This window comes from Phocoena phocoena, chromosome 16 (genome assembly GCF_963924675.1).
Source record: "Phocoena phocoena chromosome 16, mPhoPho1.1, whole genome shotgun sequence".
NCBI classification, from domain to species: domain Eukaryota; kingdom Metazoa; phylum Chordata; class Mammalia; order Artiodactyla; family Phocoenidae; genus Phocoena; species Phocoena phocoena.
Genome location: NC_089234.1, coordinates 31,308,917 through 31,325,433, shown reverse-complemented (window position 1 = coordinate 31,325,433; position 16,517 = coordinate 31,308,917). Strand labels below are relative to the sequence as shown.

General features: G+C 42.1%; 1 protein-coding gene across 1 annotated transcript in view; it reads left to right on the top strand.

Moving 5' to 3' along the window:
- The first annotated feature begins 15,000 nt into the window (after positions 1–15,000).
- The window catches only part of DNTT (DNA nucleotidylexotransferase), a 34,783-nt gene continuing 33,266 nt past the window's right edge, over positions 15,001–16,517 (top strand). The window contains exon 1 of the mRNA XM_065894318.1: positions 15,001–15,250. Coding sequence (XP_065750390.1) covers positions 15,048–15,250 — 203 coding nt within the window. The 5' untranslated portion in view covers positions 15,001–15,047. The remainder of the gene's footprint in view (positions 15,251–16,517) is intronic.

The window sequence follows — 16,517 nt, the reverse complement described above, 5'->3', positions numbered from 1 at the left end:
AACACAGTAAGTTAAGCAAAATGAGAAGACAGAAAAACACACAGCAGATGAGGGAGCAAGATAAAAACCCACCAGACCAAACAAATGAAGAGGAAATAGGCAGTCTACCTGAAAAAGAATTCAGAGTAATGATAGTAAACATGATCCAAAATCTTGGAAATAGAATGGGGAAAATACAAGAAATGTTTAACAAGGACCTAGAAGAACTAAAGAGCAAACAAACAATGATGAAGAACACAATAAATGAAATTAAAAATTCTCTAGAAGGAATCGATAGCAGAATAACTGAGGCAGAAGAACGGATAAATGACCTCGAAGATAAAATAGTGGAAATAACTACCACAGAGCAGAATAAAGAAAAAAGAATGAAAGGAATTGAGGACAATCTTAGAGACCTCTGGGACAAAATTAAACACACCAACATGCAAATTATAGGGGTCCCAGAACAAGAAGAGAAAAAGAAAGGGACTGAGAAAATATTTGAAGAGATTATAGTTGAAAACTTCCCTAATATGGGAAAGGAAATAGTCAATCAAGTCCAGGAAGCACAGAGAGTCCCATACAGGATAAATCCAAGGAGAAACAGGCCAAGACACATATTAATCAAACTATCAAAAATTAAATACAAAGAAAAAATCTTAAAAGCAGCAAGGGAAAAACAACAAATAACATACAAGGGAATCCCCATAAAGTTAACAGCCGATCTTTCAGCAGAAACTCTGCAAGCCAGAAGAGAGTGGCAGGACATATTTCAAGTGATGAAAGGGAAAAACCTACAACCAAGATTACTCTACCCAGCAAGGATCTCATTCAGATTCAACGGAGAAATTAAAACCTTTACAGACAAGCAAAAGGTAAGAGAATTCAGCACCACCAAACCAGCTTCACAACAAATCCTAAAGGGACTTCTCTAGGCAGGAAACACAAGAGAAGGAAAAGACCTACAATAACAAACCCAAAACAATTAAGAAAATGGTAATAGGAACATACATATCGATAACTACCTTAAATGTAAATGGATTAAATGCTCCAGCCAAAAGACATAGACTGGCTGAATGGATACAAAAACAAGACCCATATATATGCTGTCTACAAAAGACCCACTTCAGACCTAGGGACACATACAGACTGAAAGTGAGGAGATGAAAAAGATTCCATGCAAATGGAAATCAAAAGAAAGCTGGAGGGCTTCCCTGGTGGCGCAGTGGTTGGGAGTCCGCCTGCCGATGCAGGGGACACGGGTTTGTGCCCCGTTCTGGGAGGATCCCACATGCTGCGGAGCCGCTGGGCCCGTGGGCCATGGCCGCTGAGCCTGCGCGTCCGTCCGGAGCCTGTGCTCCGCAACGGGAGAGGCCACAACAGTGAGAGGCCTGCATACCACAAAAAAAAAAAAAAAAAGCTGGAGTAGCAATTCTCATAACAGACAAAATAGACTTTAAAATAAAGACTACTACAAGAGACAAAGAAGGACACTACATAATGATCAAGGGATCAATCCAAGAAGAAGATAAAACAATTGTAAATATTTATGCACCCAACATAGGAACACCTCAATACATAAGGCAAATGCTAACAGCCATAAGAGGGGAAATCAACAGTGAAACAATCATAGTAGGGGACTTTAACACTCCACTTTCACCAATGCATAGATCATCCAAAATGAAAATAAATAAGGAAACACAAGCTTTAAATGACACATTAAACAAGATGGATTTAACTGATATTTATAGGACATTCAATCCAAAAACAACAGAATACACTTTCTTCGCAAGTGCTCATGGAACATTCTCCAGGATAGATCATATCTTGGGTCACATATCAAGCCTTGGTAAATTTAAGAAAATTGAAATCGTATCATTTTCCGACCACAACACTATGAGACTAGATATCAATTACAGGAAAAAATCTGTACAAAATACAAACACATGGAGGCTAAACAATACACTACTAAATAACCAAGAGATCGCTGAAGAAATCAGAGGAAATCAAAATATACCTAGAAACAAATGACAATGAAAACACGATGACCCAAAACCTATGGGATGCGGCAAAAGCAGTTCTAAAAGGGAAGTTTATAGCAATACAATCCTACCTCAACAAACAAGAAACATCTCAAATAAACAACCTAACCTTACACTGAAAGCAATTAGAGAAAGAAGAACAAAAAACCCCAAGGTAGCAGAAGGAAAGAGATCATAAAGATCAGATCAGAAATAAATGAAAAGGAAATGAAGGAAACAATAGAAAAGATCAATAAAACTAAAAGCTAGTTCTTTGAGAAGATAAACAAAATTGATAAACCATTAGCCAGACTCATCAAGAAAAAAGGGAGAAGACTCAAATCAATAGAATTAGAAATGAAAAAAGAGAAGTAACAACTGACACTGCAGAAATACAAAGGATCATGAAAGATTACTACAAGCAATTATATGCCAATAAATTGGACAACCTGGAGGAAATGGACAAATTCTTAGAAAACCACAACCTTCCAAGACTGGACCAGGAAAAAAGAGAAAATATAAACAGTCCAATCACAAGCACTGAAATTGAGACTGTGAGTAAAAATCTTCCAACAAACAAAAGCCCAGGACCAGATGGCTTCACAGGTGAATTCTATCAAACATTTAGGGAAAAGCTAACACCTATCCTTCTCAAACTCTTCCAAAATATAGCAGAGGGAGGAACACTCCCAAACTCATTCTGTGAGGCCACCATCACCCTGGTACCAAAAACAGACAAAAATGTCACAAAAAAAAGAAAACTACAGGCCAATATCACTGCTGAACATAGATGCAAAAATCCTCAACAAAATACTAGCAAACAGAATCCAAGAGCACATTAAAAGGGTCATACACCATGATCAAGTGGGGTTTATCCCAGGAATGCAAGGATTCTTCAACATACGCAAATCAGTCAATGTGATAAACCATATTAACAAATTGAAGGAGAAAACCTATATGGTCATCGCAATAGATGCAGAAAAAGCTTTTGACAAAATTCAACACCCATTTATGATAAAAACTCTCCAGAAAGTGGGCAGAGAGGGAACCTACCTCAACATATTAAAGGCCATATATGACAAACTCACAGCCAACATCGTTCTCAATGGTGAAAAACGGAAACCATTTCTTCTAAGATCAGGAAAAAGACAAGGTAGTCCACTCTCACCACTATTATTCAATATAGTTTTGAAAATTTTAAGCACAGCAATCAGAGAAGAAAAAGAAATTAAAGGAATCCAAATCAGAAAAGAAGAAGTAAAGCTGTCACTCTTTGCAGATGACATTTTACTATACATAGAGAATCCTAAAGATGCTAGCAGAAAACTACTAGAGCTAATCAATGACTCTGGTAAGTAGCAGGATACAAAATTAATGCACAGAAATCTCTTGCATTCCTATACACTAATGATGAAAAATCTGAAAGAGAAATTAAGGAAACACTCCCATTTACTGTTGCAACAAAAAGAATAAAATACCTAGGAATAAACCTACCTAAGGAGACAAAAGACCTGTATGCAGAAAACTATAAGACACTGATGAAAGAAATTAAAGATGATACAAACAGATGGAGAGATATACCACGTTCTTGGATTGGAAAAATCAACATTGTGAAAATGACTATACTAGCCAAAGCAATCTACAGATTCAATGCAATCTCTACGAAACTACCAGTGATATTATTCACAGAACTAGAACAAAAAATTTCACAATTTGTATGGAAACACAAAAGACCCCAAATAGCCAAAGCACTCTTGAGAAAGAAAAATGGAGCTGGAGGAATCAGGCTCCTAGACTTCAGACTATACTGCAAAGCTACAGTAATCAAGACAGTATGGTACTGGCACAGAAACAGAAATATAGATCAATGGAACAGGATAGAAAGCCCAGAGATAAACCCACGCACATATGGTCACATTATTTTCGATAAAGGAGGCAAGAACATGCCATAGAGAAAAGACAGCCTCTTCAATAAGTGGTGCTGGGAAAACTGGACAGCTACGTGTAAAAGAATGAAATTAGAACACTCCCTAACACCACACACAAAAATAAACTCAAAATGGATTAAAGACCTAAATGTAAGGCCAGACACTATAAAACTCTTAGAGGAAAACATAGGCAGAACAATCTATGACATAAATCACAGCAAGGTCCTTTTTGACTCACCTCCTAGAGAAATGGAAATAAAAACAAAAATAAACAAATGGGACCTAATGAAACTTATAAGGTTTTGCACAGCAAAGGAAACCATAAACAAGACAAAAAGACAATCCTCAGAGTGGGAGAAAATATTTGCAAATGAAGCAACTGACAAAGGATTAATCTTTAAAATTTACAAGCAGCTCATGCAGCTCAGTATCAAAAGAACAAGCAACCCAATCCAAAATGGGCAGAAGACCTAAATAGACCTTTCTCCAAAGTTGACAGATTGCCAACAAATACATGAAAGGATGCTCAACATCACTAATCATTAGAGAAATGCAAGTCAAAACTATAGTGGGATATCACCTCACACAGGTCAGAATGGCCATCATCAAAAAATCTACAAACAATAAATGCTGGAGATGGTATGGAGAAAAGGGAATCCTCTGGCACTGTTGGTGGGAATGTAAATTGATACAACTACTATGGAGAACAGTATGGAGGTTCCTTAAAAAACTAAATATAGAACTACCATACGACCCAGGAATCCCACTACTGGGCATATACCCTGAGAAAACAATAATTCAAAAAGTGTCATGTACCACAATGTTCCCTGCAGCTCCATTTACAATCATCAGGACATGGAAGCAACATAAGCAGATGAATGGATAAAGAAGATGTGGCACATATATACAATGGACTATTACTCAGCCATAAAAAGAAACGAAATTGAGTTATTTGTGGTGAGGTGGATGGACCTAGAGTCTGTCATACAGAGTGAAGTACGTCAGAAAGAGAAAAATAAATATCATATGCTAACACATATATATGGAATCTAAAAAAAGAAAAGAAAAATGGTTTTGATGAACCTAGGGGCAGGACAGGAATAAAGACACAGACGTAGAGAATGGACTTGAGGACACAGGGATGGGGAAGGGTAAGCTGGGACGAAGTGAGAGAGTGGCATGGACATATATACACTACCAAATGTAAAATAGATAGCTAGTGGGAAGCAGCCGCATAGCACAGGGAGATCAGCTCAGTGCTTTGTGACCACCGAGAGGGGTGGGATAGGGAGGGTGGGAGGGAGACGCAAGAGGGAGGAGATATGGGGATATAAGTATACATATATCTGATTCACTTTGTTATAAAGCAGAAACTAACACACCATTGTAAAGCAATTGTACTCCAATAAAGATGTTTAAAAAATAAAAAAGGAGGTTTTGACCTGCGTAGGATAAGTCATGCTTCTCTACATAAAGAAAGGTAGTTTAGGATCAGTAGGCAATAAATATAGAATAAGTGGGCTTCCCTGGTGGCGCAGTGGTTGAGAGTCCGCCTGCCGATGCAGGGGACACGGGTTCATGCCCCGGTCCGGGAAGATCCCACATGCTGCGGAGCGGCTGGGCCCGTGAGCCATGGCCGCTGAGCCTTTGCGTCCGGAGCCTGTGCTCGGCAACGGGAGAGGCCACAACAGTGAGAGGTCCGCGTACTGCAAAAAAAAAAAAAAAAAAAAAAAAAGATAAGTAACAAAGGGGTGCTCTTAGTGTGGGTTCCCAGGAAGCTGGCCCTGAATTGGGGATTTGTATGCAGGAAGTCTATTGAGGATGCTCTTGGGATCAACATCTGTGAGGGAGTGAAGGGAGTTGACTAGGCAGAGGCAACAATTGATCCACAACACAGTCACAACACAGGCTTCAGTCAGTCCCACAGGATGCTCTGGAGCTGGGGAATCCTTCAGAGTTGTCACCCCTTGAAACAAGATGGCCTCACCTGCATAAACCTCCCCGACCAGGAATTAGATGCAGCTGTCCCGTCCCAGGGACGGTCCTGACCTCAGGCCAGGTGGTTCCCTTTGGCAGTGAGCCATCAGCTGGCAACACTCCCAGCAGCAGAGGAAATGGGTGCCTGGGTCCTGAAGGGGGGCTCTAGGCAGCACAGCACAGCATCCACTGCAGGGCGGATCGGTGACCTTGGTGATAAAATGTTCATAGCAGGAGGGGGCGGAAAGGCCCATTCCTAAGGAACTAGGAGCAATCAGGGAATTTGAAGCATAGTATTATCACCAGGCTCGGTCTGCTATTCATTTCACTCTGACCTAAGAACGTCTCAGACCCCTAGAGTTACAAATACTACTGCAGTGTAACATTTGCCCCATAAAATCTAGTAAAGAATAATTGAAAACTCAGCTGACTCTTTTCAAACCGTAAAGGTCAAACACATTCCAAATTTGGTTTAATTATCTATTTTACAATTTTGGCTATGATCCTATTGTTTTCCAAAACACTGTCTAAATGACTGTGAGATTCTGTCTTTATAAAATTGTTTCTTTCGGATTTGCCTCCTTGCTCTGTCACATTTATCCCAAGTCTCCATTCCTACTGCCATTAGCTTCTTTCAAGTCTTTGCCCAAATGTCACCACCTCAGTGAGGCCTTCTGACCATTTTTTTTTTTTTTTTTTTGGTACGCGGGCCTCTCACTGTTGTGGCCTCTCCCATTGCGGAGCACAGGTTCTGGACGCGCAGGATCAGCAGCCATGGCTCACGGGCCCAGGCGCTCCGCAGCATGTGGGATCTTCCCGGACCGGGGCATGAACCCGTGTCCCCTGCATTGGCAGACGGACTCTCAACCATTGCGCCACCAGGGAAGCCCTGATCCCCTTAATTTAAATTGCCCCCCTCACCTCCACCTTAACATCTTTATTCTTTCCATAGCACTTATCACCATCTGGCCAACTCTAATTCATTTATTAGTTGTATTTATTGGTTCCCCCCCACCCCACCCCGTGATAGAATGTAAATTCCATGAGGACCAGGATAGTCTGTTTTATTCACTCTGTATTCTTATTGTGTAGGATAGCGCCTGTAGTATAGTAATCGCACAATAAATATTTGTGAATGAATGAATTAATGAATAACCCCAGTTTAGGCCTCCATCAGCTCTCTCCTCTCCGTCTCCACGTCTCTGAGGTGTCCCCTTTCTAGACTACTCTAGGCTGACTTCCTCATGCCACTCTCTGCTCAGAAGCTCTCCATGGCTTCTCAATGCCTACTCAGGCTTTCAGCACTCTCCGAGAGCTGGTGCAGCCCTCCCGGCCCTGGACAGGCCCCCTCCTCTGTGAGCAAATTCTCTGCCTCTCCCCTCCCCTCTCTCCTCTGAATTCCTCCAGCAAGAGATTGTAAGAGGGGCAACTTAAACATCCTCTAGGGTGCTCTGAAGAGTAAGTGTGAGGTTGAAGGTTAATGCACGTCACAGAGACTAACATTGTTACAGATGACCACGACTGCTATGCCATCATCATACGATTCTGCCATCAACTTCTCATTTAAATCATAGGTGTCCTGAAGCTAGGAGCTAAAAAATCAAGTCGGATTCTCCAGTTTACTAGAAACAAAGCTGATCTAGTGACTCAGATCACAGTGGTGTATCAGAGCTGGCTAGTGCCAGCTAACAAGATCCAAAGGTGAAATGTTCTTGAACTTTGAGAGCTGATTGTTAAACATTCACACGCTCCTGGCTGCCTATCTGATTCCTGTGTTTATTTCTGGTTTGCAATCCAGAAGGGATAGAGGTGTTACTGGTTACTTCAGAAACACTATCAAGTGAGAAGGAGAGAATTAAAAGGATCTGGGGAGAGAGGTGAAGGAGAAGTTTGGGGAGTGAGGATAGAAGTTCTGTTTCAGACATTTTGAGTAAGACCCATAAGAGGAGACTATATGGGGTAGGCATTCAAGGGAGAGGAATGAACCGGAGATAAAGATTAGGAAATCCCCTGGTTCTGGCAGCACTGGAGGACTTACCCCAGGGATCCAGCAGCCACTGCTAACCCCAGTCCACCCAACCTACGGCCAACAGCACAGTCACCAGGGCCTGCCTCTGTCACTTTAGACTCGGTTCAGGTTCTCTCCTGCCGTCCCAGATCAGTCTTTGATCACCTCATGCCTAGATTAATCCAATGGTCTCCTAATTTCTTCCCTTCTCTCTACCTCTCCGATTCATCCCCTTCATTACTGCCTGGTTGGTTTTCCTGAGGCTCCATGTCACCACATTGTGCCTTTGCTCAAACACTTTCAGCAGCTCCCAATTCTCTGCAAATAAAATCCCAACTCTCCTATTCAAACTCTTCTCCAAGGCAAACACCTGTACTTTCTTACCTCCATGCTTGACACCCATGCTTTCACCCATCATTTTGTCCGCAGCTGGAGTTTAATAAATATTTTTTTTATCGAAGTATCGTTGATTTCCAATGTTGTGTTAATTTCTGCTGTACAGCAAAGTGATTCAGTTATACACATATAGACCTTTTTTTAAATATTCTTTTCCATTATGGTTTATCACCGGACATTGAATATGGTTCCCTGTGCTAGACAGTAGGACCTGTTGTGTATCTATTCTATATATAATAGCTTACACCTGCTAACCCCAATCTCCCACCCCATCCCTCCTCCAACCCTACCCCCCTTTGGAAACCACCAGTCTGTTCTCTATGTCAGTGATTCTGTTTCTGTTTCATAGATAGGTTCATTTGCGTCATAGAGTTTAATAAATATTTTTGAATGAAGACTAGAAGTCACAAATAAGCTGTTGTTTCCATCAATTCCCTTGTTCTTGCCATCATTCCTCACCTTGTGGATGAAGGGGAAACCTCAAGTTATAACTAAAATATAGAATTTTCTTGTATTTATTGGCATCAAGGATACAGAACTACAGATTGATTTTTGAGTGGCAAGAAGCAAATTTTCCAAGATTTTTGTCATTCAGGAAACTCCAGGAATTTTCCCGAGGAGGCAGTTCAAAGCTCCAAAAAACACTTGCTGCTGAGAACCAAACACAGCTGTCCAGGCGCGGAGGAAGCTGGTGCTTGGTGAGAAACCAAACCAAAACAAAGCCCTGCCCGCACATTTGAGGATGGCAGAGTTCCCAGGTCGACAGCTTGAAGTGAGTAGATGATACAAGATTTTTGATATAAAAGAAAATAAAACTACCGGAAGCAGAAGTTTTCTCTCTCAAACTGACTTCTTCTAATGCACAGAAACGGAACAACAACAAGACTTCTCAGGACAAAAATAACGATTTGTTTTTTTTTCTTCTTTTGACGGGAAGAAGCCCACTTCCCCACCCAACCCAGGGAGAACCTGCAACCGTCTCCCTTCTCTCCTGCCCCAGATACTCATACTCAATAAAGGTCTGTAAGATCAATCATATGGATACAAAGTATTATCCCAGATGGAAAAACAAATCAAGATTAAATGAAGGAGAACAGCAACTGCATAGGAGCCGGAGAGTGGCAGCCAATGGCCAGGTGTGCTCTCTGTTTCCTCATAGCTGCCATCACCTACCCAAGCCAGGACCACTGGTTGTGTCTCCAGCACACGGGAGTGGCAGTACGAAGGGGAGGGTAGAATAGGGACCACGAACCCACAGTGGGCCAGGTGGCTATGTTCATATTATCTTGTTCGTCACTTACAATGCAATGAAGTCGGCACTATGATTGCCGTTTTACAAATCGGAAGCCGAAAAGCCCACAGGTTAAGTGACTTGCCCAAGGCCACACACCTGGTGAGTGGCAGGTGGTTACCAGGCCTAACTCCAAGACCCCAGGCTGAGTGTGTATGCAGCTGTCAACACCTGTGGCGTTCAACAAGGTGATCTAAGTGGTCTAGGAAACAAACCAACCAAAAATACAAGCAAGTTGGGAATACATTGGGCTAACCTAAAATAAACAGGTTTCTTTACTGCAAGGCTCCCCGAATAGTCTAACACACATAAAGTTTTTCTGGCTTCCCTTAATACACCACAGAACTTTCTGTTTTGCATGGAACACTTCATGAGAATAGTGTCACCCAGAGCCCATTTTGGGAATCATGGCAGGACACCCTTCCAGTCTCATTGAGATCCTCTGTCTGTTCTTGAGTGGGCCTGACACCACTTTTGGAAGAGTCTAGGGAAATCAAAAGTCCAGTGAGAAGTACTCTGACAGAAATACCTCTCAATTGTGTGGGAACACCACAAGGGACAGGGGAGGGAAGGGGGCAAGAAAGATGAGCTATTATAATGACAATGAACACTTTTTAGCACTAGTTGCCTGCCGGGACTATTTGAGGTAATTATTTAGTCCTTATAACCACCTATAACATAGAAATAATTATAACCTCCATTGCACAGATGAGAGAATTGAGGCACAGAGAGGTTTGATAACTTACCCAAGGTCACACAGCTCATAAATGTCTGGGTGTTGAATTCAGGTAGTCTGGCTCCTTTATTACTGTGTTATACTTGCTCACATTGAAGAGACATTTAGGTGGGAACTTGTAGCTTGGAGAAAGGCAGACATGGCAGAAGATTCATATCATAGTTACCCAAACAGCATAAAAGCTTAACAAAAACACCAAGTTAGATTTGATTTCTAGTTTATTCTACATTTACTGGTGCCTACTGTACAAGGAGCTGTGTTAGGTGCTGGGGATTCAGATGTTAACATGCCCTACATGATTCCTGTCCCAACAGAATTTACGGTCCAATAGAAGGTACACACAAGGGATTAGTGTATTACAGCACAGAATAGCATGTGCTCTTATGGGCAAGGAGACACAGAAGACTGTGGGAGCACAGACGGCACCTGACCCAAACTTAGGATAGCCCTAAGTACTTTAGTGCTTTATAAAGTACTTTAACCTCTATATGATGCCTGAAAGAGGGAACAATTGGTATGAAGTTATTTCAGGGGGGTCACATCTTCTTGTCCCCAGGACCATACCCACAGCTTGGAATTCTGGCAAGTGCCCAGAATGGCCTGACCACTGTACAGTGTGGTCCCCCTCTTGAAGCCTCTCCTCTAGGAAGTGTAGGGCTCTGGCCCTCCCTAATCTCTTCCCCAGGCTTGGTTCAGGTGCAGTAATGTCCCCTTGACTGGGAGTCTTCACAACCATCTGTCAGCACTTAGCTTGATCCTAGGCACGGCAGAAACAGGAACACTCCCCCTAAATCCCGTGTGCTCCCCTGCATTTCCAAGCCCTGCTGTAGTTAGGTGGACTATGTGGCTAATTCTGACCAATGGGCTATGACCAGCAGTCATATGCGTATCATTTCTGAGACAAATTTCCCCTTAGAATAAGTATGCCTTCAGCAGTGTAGGTGATTCTCCATTTCCTACACCCTCAATTTCACTGGACAATGTATTTGTCAGTCAGGGTCCAGGTAGGAAATAGGAAAGCACACTAGATCTTTCAACAAAGAGAATTTAATATAGGTTTTGCAGGCATCGGAGGGCTACAAAGCAAAATGAGAACACTGAGATATCTCAGAGAGAGTAACTGTAGGAAGCATGTCCCACCCCAAGGGCTGCAGGAACAAAGGGACAGAGCAGGCATTGTTGAAATCTGAAAGTTTGGAGCAGGCAGTCCCCATGGAGCTGGAAACCAGATCTCTGAGGAAAGGGTGCTGCCTGCTGCTGGTGGTGCTGTAGGAGTTCATAGGAAGATCCCTGCAGAGCTGAGACTGTGCCAAAAAAGGGGGAGAAAGGTTAAAAAAACAAAAGCCGGAGATGCCAGAGTGAAGAACTATTACTGAGAAGACCCTGAAAGTATCAGCAAGCAAATCAAAAGGGTCGAGTCCTCACCTCTCCAGGCTTGCAGTCTCTCTCTCTAGTGCCCCCTATTGGCAGGGCCCAACACGGAGCCAGATGACATGAGAGATGGAGTTTGCACGGTCCTAGCCCCAAAGTCATAGAGCAGATCATAGGAAGAGAGATTTCTTGATTGAGAGACAATAACCTAATAACCAGACAGGCACCATCACATTTTTAATTTTTGATAGTAATCCTTCCAATACTAATGATTCAAAGCAAATTAAATAAGACATTGGTTAGCATAATATTTCAATGATTTAATAGCTTTATAAATCATATAGAATTGATTTCAGATCAAGGTGGGACTTCTCTAAAAACAAAACACGAAATCACTACCAACTGACATTTATTGAAAGTGCTTCCTCTGCGCCAAACACTCCACTCAGGAGTTGCCGTGGGTTACCTCAGTCAATCCTCATTTTACAGATGGGGAAATCTGAGGCTTAGAGAAGTGAAGCACCGTGCTCAAGGTCACAGCACCAAAGCAATGGAGATGATGAGATTTGTACAGGCAGCCCGATGTCAGAGCCTGAGCTCTCAGCCATGTCTCTGTACTTCTCCATCCCTTTTACCACTTAGGTGACATACTGGTTCTTCCTCTGGCCACACCCTGGAGGTGAACACGACAATCCCAGATTCTTGCCAGAATCTTTCCCCTACTCCAGGCCACGGGGCCACTTGGTAGTTAAGACTGCATTCTCACGTGAAACATTCAGCGCTTCAGTCACCAAAAGCCTACCAGTGAAGACCACAGTGGACTCTCATCCCAGATTTTGATCTTTGGCAAGCAATCACAGCACACTGGAACGGTAGAACTGCAGTAAAGGTCTTACCAGATGTTTAAATCCCTTCTGTAACATTTCAACAAACAGTTGTTTGGACTCTATTTGAACAATTTTCATGACCTGTAATATCCCACTGTGCAATGTGGCCTCTCTATTTTTAGAGAACCCTAGCTAATAAAAAGTTCTTACTCTCAGAGAGTTAAAATCTATTACTCTGGAAATTCCCTGGAGGCAATGGTTAGGACTCTGTGCTTCCACTGAAGGGGGCGTGGGTTCAATCCCTGGTCCAGGAACTAGGATCCTGCAAGCTGCCGGCTGGGGCCAACAAAAAACGTATTACTCTATAAGTTCCATCTGAAAATTTTTGATCTTTCTTAATCAACACAGATAGCTTTGCAAATGCTTGAAGGCAGCTGTCATATCACTTTTCCCTGGTATTGTGGTGAGGAGTTCATGTACTTTTGAAGGTAGCAACAGTCTCAAATATGGCAGAATGGATGAGCAGAGCTCAGATTTGTTACTGGGGAAGACACACGTAGAGGAAGGCTTCTTTGCAGTTAAGAGCACAGGTTTCATACTCAGATTAAATTCAGTCATTTCCTACTTGTGACCATTGACTAGTTCTGTGACCTTGAGAAAGTTGTTAAGCCCAGTGGGGATGCTAGTACCTACCAGACAGTGGTGTTGTGAGGATTCAATCAGCTAAGGCTTTTAGGTGCTTGCCGTGGCCACAGAGTAGATGCTCCGGAAATGAGATTAGTAAAGTGTATTGATGAAAGACACGAATTTTATTTTACACATAAAGTTATGAAAACGTCTCTTTATGGCAGTAATTCTCACCTAAGGATCATCCCATCCCATCCCAAAAGATTAATTTTAGGCTTATATAACAGACTACTTAGTCTCCTGAACAGACAACATTAGTCTACTGAAAAGCTGAGATATTTAGCATTTGAAACCCAAAGACCTAAATCAAGATCTGATTCTGCCCCTTATTCTGTGATCTTGAGTACATTGAGCCTCTGTTTCCTAACTTATAAAATGCACCAGCATAGTCAAAATGCCCACCATGAAATTCCGATGGAGCAATTAGCGGCAACAGATTAGAACACAGAGTAATGTGAAAGGATCTGAAAACACAGTTCTGAGTGAAAAATAAAAAGGTGACCAGCAGGATAAGAAGTATAACAGTGCCATTTATGTAAAATCAAAACAACCATACACGATGAATAGCACCCATGCTAACTACAGAAATCCAATGTATTGCAGTGCTAATCTATGAGGGGAAGAGAATGCAAGCTACTTGGGAGGTTAAAAAATCATCAAAAATAAAGACAAGGAGAAAAGGGAACCCTCTTGCACTGTTGGTGGGAATGTAAATTGATACAGCCACTAAGGAGAACAGTATGGAGGCTCCTTAAAAAACTACAAATAGAATTACCGTACGACCCAGCAATCCCACTACTGGGCATATACTCTGAGAAGACCATAATTCAAAAAGAGTCATGTACCACAATGTTCATTGCAGCTCTACTTACAATAGCCAACACATGGAAGCAACATAAGTGTCCGTCGAGAGATGAATGGATAAAGAAGATGTGGCACATATATACAATGGAATATTACTCAGCCATAAAAAGAAACGAAATTGAGTTATTTGTAGTGAGGTGGATGGGCCTAGAGTCTGTCATACAGAGTGAAGTAAGTCAGGAAGAGAGAAACAAATACCGTACGCTAACACATATATATGGAATCTAAAAAAAAAAAAATGGTCATGAAGAACCTAGGGGCAAGACGGGAATAAAGACACAGACCTACTAGAGAATGGACTTGAGGATATGGGGAGGGGGAAGGGTAAGCTGGGACAAAGTGAGAGAGTGGCATGGACACATATACACTACCAAACGTAAAATAGATATCTAGTGGGAAGCAGCCGCATAGCACAGGGAGATCAGCTCGGTGCTTTGTGACCACCTAGAGGGGTGGGATAGGGAGGGAGGGAGGGAGGGAGGCGCAAGAGGGAAGAGTTATGGGGACATATGTATATGTATAGCTGATTCACTTTGTTGTAAAGCAGAAACTAACACACCATTGTAAAGCAATTATACTCCAATAAAGATGTTAAAAAAAAATAAAGACAAGAGGGGTCTCAAGAAATTTATAATAAGTAAATAGATTAATTAATTAATTAATTAATAACATGGGAAAAATGATGCTTCCCTACCTTCCTCAAAAGGTTATTCTGAGGATCTGATGAGATGATGCATAGGAACCCAAAAGTGAATTTACCATTTCCACTATCATCTCTGTACTGGACAAATGAACAGAGGTAGCAATTCCCCATGGATCTTCAGCAGGAAGTCATGAACAGGGCAGAGCCCAGTGAGATGGTGAGATGACATCAGGGCTCCTTATGAAGGAGGGGCAGGCTCTCCCTCACTTCTGGAGACACCACTTGTTGGCACAGCCAAAGGCAGCAGCAGTCTCTCCCCATGGATCCGCTGCACGTGGCCCCCTCAGGCCCTCGGAAGAAGAGACCCAGGCAGCTGGGCACCTCAATGGCCTCCCCTTCTTATGACATCAAGTTTGGAGATTTGGTCCTCTTCATTTTGGAGAAGAAAATGGGAACCACCCGCAGAACCTTCCTCATGGAGCTGGCTCGAAGGAAAGGATTCAGGGTTGAAAATGAGCTCAGGTAAGAGACATCACGGATTTCAGTTTGTGAATAAGCAGGGCTTCTTTGGAACCCGTGTTTTCCTCCACCTACAGAAGAGGTGACTCTCCCACTGGGAGAACAGGTATGAAATTAAACAACAAACTTGAGGCAATTAGTTAAGGGAAATAAGATGAGTGGGGATTTGATGCAATTATATTGAAACCAGTTGGCACCAAAAGATAACGTAATTTTTTTTTTTTTTGGCCTTTCACTATTATGAGATGAGGTATCTAGGGATGACCAACAGAAACCTAGTTGGGAAGTTCAATGATGAAACCATTCGAGTTTGTTCTTGACCAAATTAAACTAAAGCACCACTGAGTTCAATCAAAAACTGTCAGCTGCTTGGAAGCAAAAAGAGTGGTTTGATTGCTTGGCTCTTGAGCTGTGCATCGATCTGACTGTGCTGAGGTGGGTAGTGTCTGTGATGGTCTAGGATGAGTGACCAGCTGGCTCACCATAGGCACCCAAATGTGGCTCTGATCATGCTTTTCTAAGCAGCAGTCTGAGTGGGATTTGTAGAGAGAGGGATGCCGGTTAAAGATTCAGGGGCAGCTCTGTCCAGGGGTGATGGACACCACGCTGAGAGTGATGAGATCAGAGCCCAGACAAGAAGGCAGTTGAAGCAAACGCGTGGGGCACCTTAACTGGCTCACTAGCAAACCCACTCACATCCCAGCACTGGCCCTGCTCTTTTTCTAACAGTCAGGTAAACTCTTCACTGGTTTCAAACAAAACAAAATCCAGACACAAATGGTATTAGAACCTTGGCATAAACAGTTCCAAACAGAATTGCCAGAGGGCTTGTAATGAATCAAGAATGATAATTAATGCAATTGGCTGGCTTTGATTGTCCAAGGAATAGTTTGACCGCATTTTTTTTTTTCAGGAAAATCGATAAGAATTCTGTGTGAAAATACATTTTTACTTTGAAGATAGTCTTTGATGTTAAAAAATAAAACTGACAAGCATTTCCTGAGGAAGTGTCAGTTTCAGATTGCTAGAGAAACATATGTCAAAAGTCAATAATCAGATATGATAATTTTCACAATACCCATAATTCATATGAAGAGTCAATCTCATAGAAACATTTTATTTATTTATTTTTTACTGAAGTGCCCCATTCAGAAATTCCTGAGTTTCCCATGGTCTCCCTCACCCGATTTCTCTTTACATGGTCTCCCAACTCCTGCCTCTTTTTTCGTTTTTAACCCCTATCTCATTTGGGATATTAAGCTCAAAATCT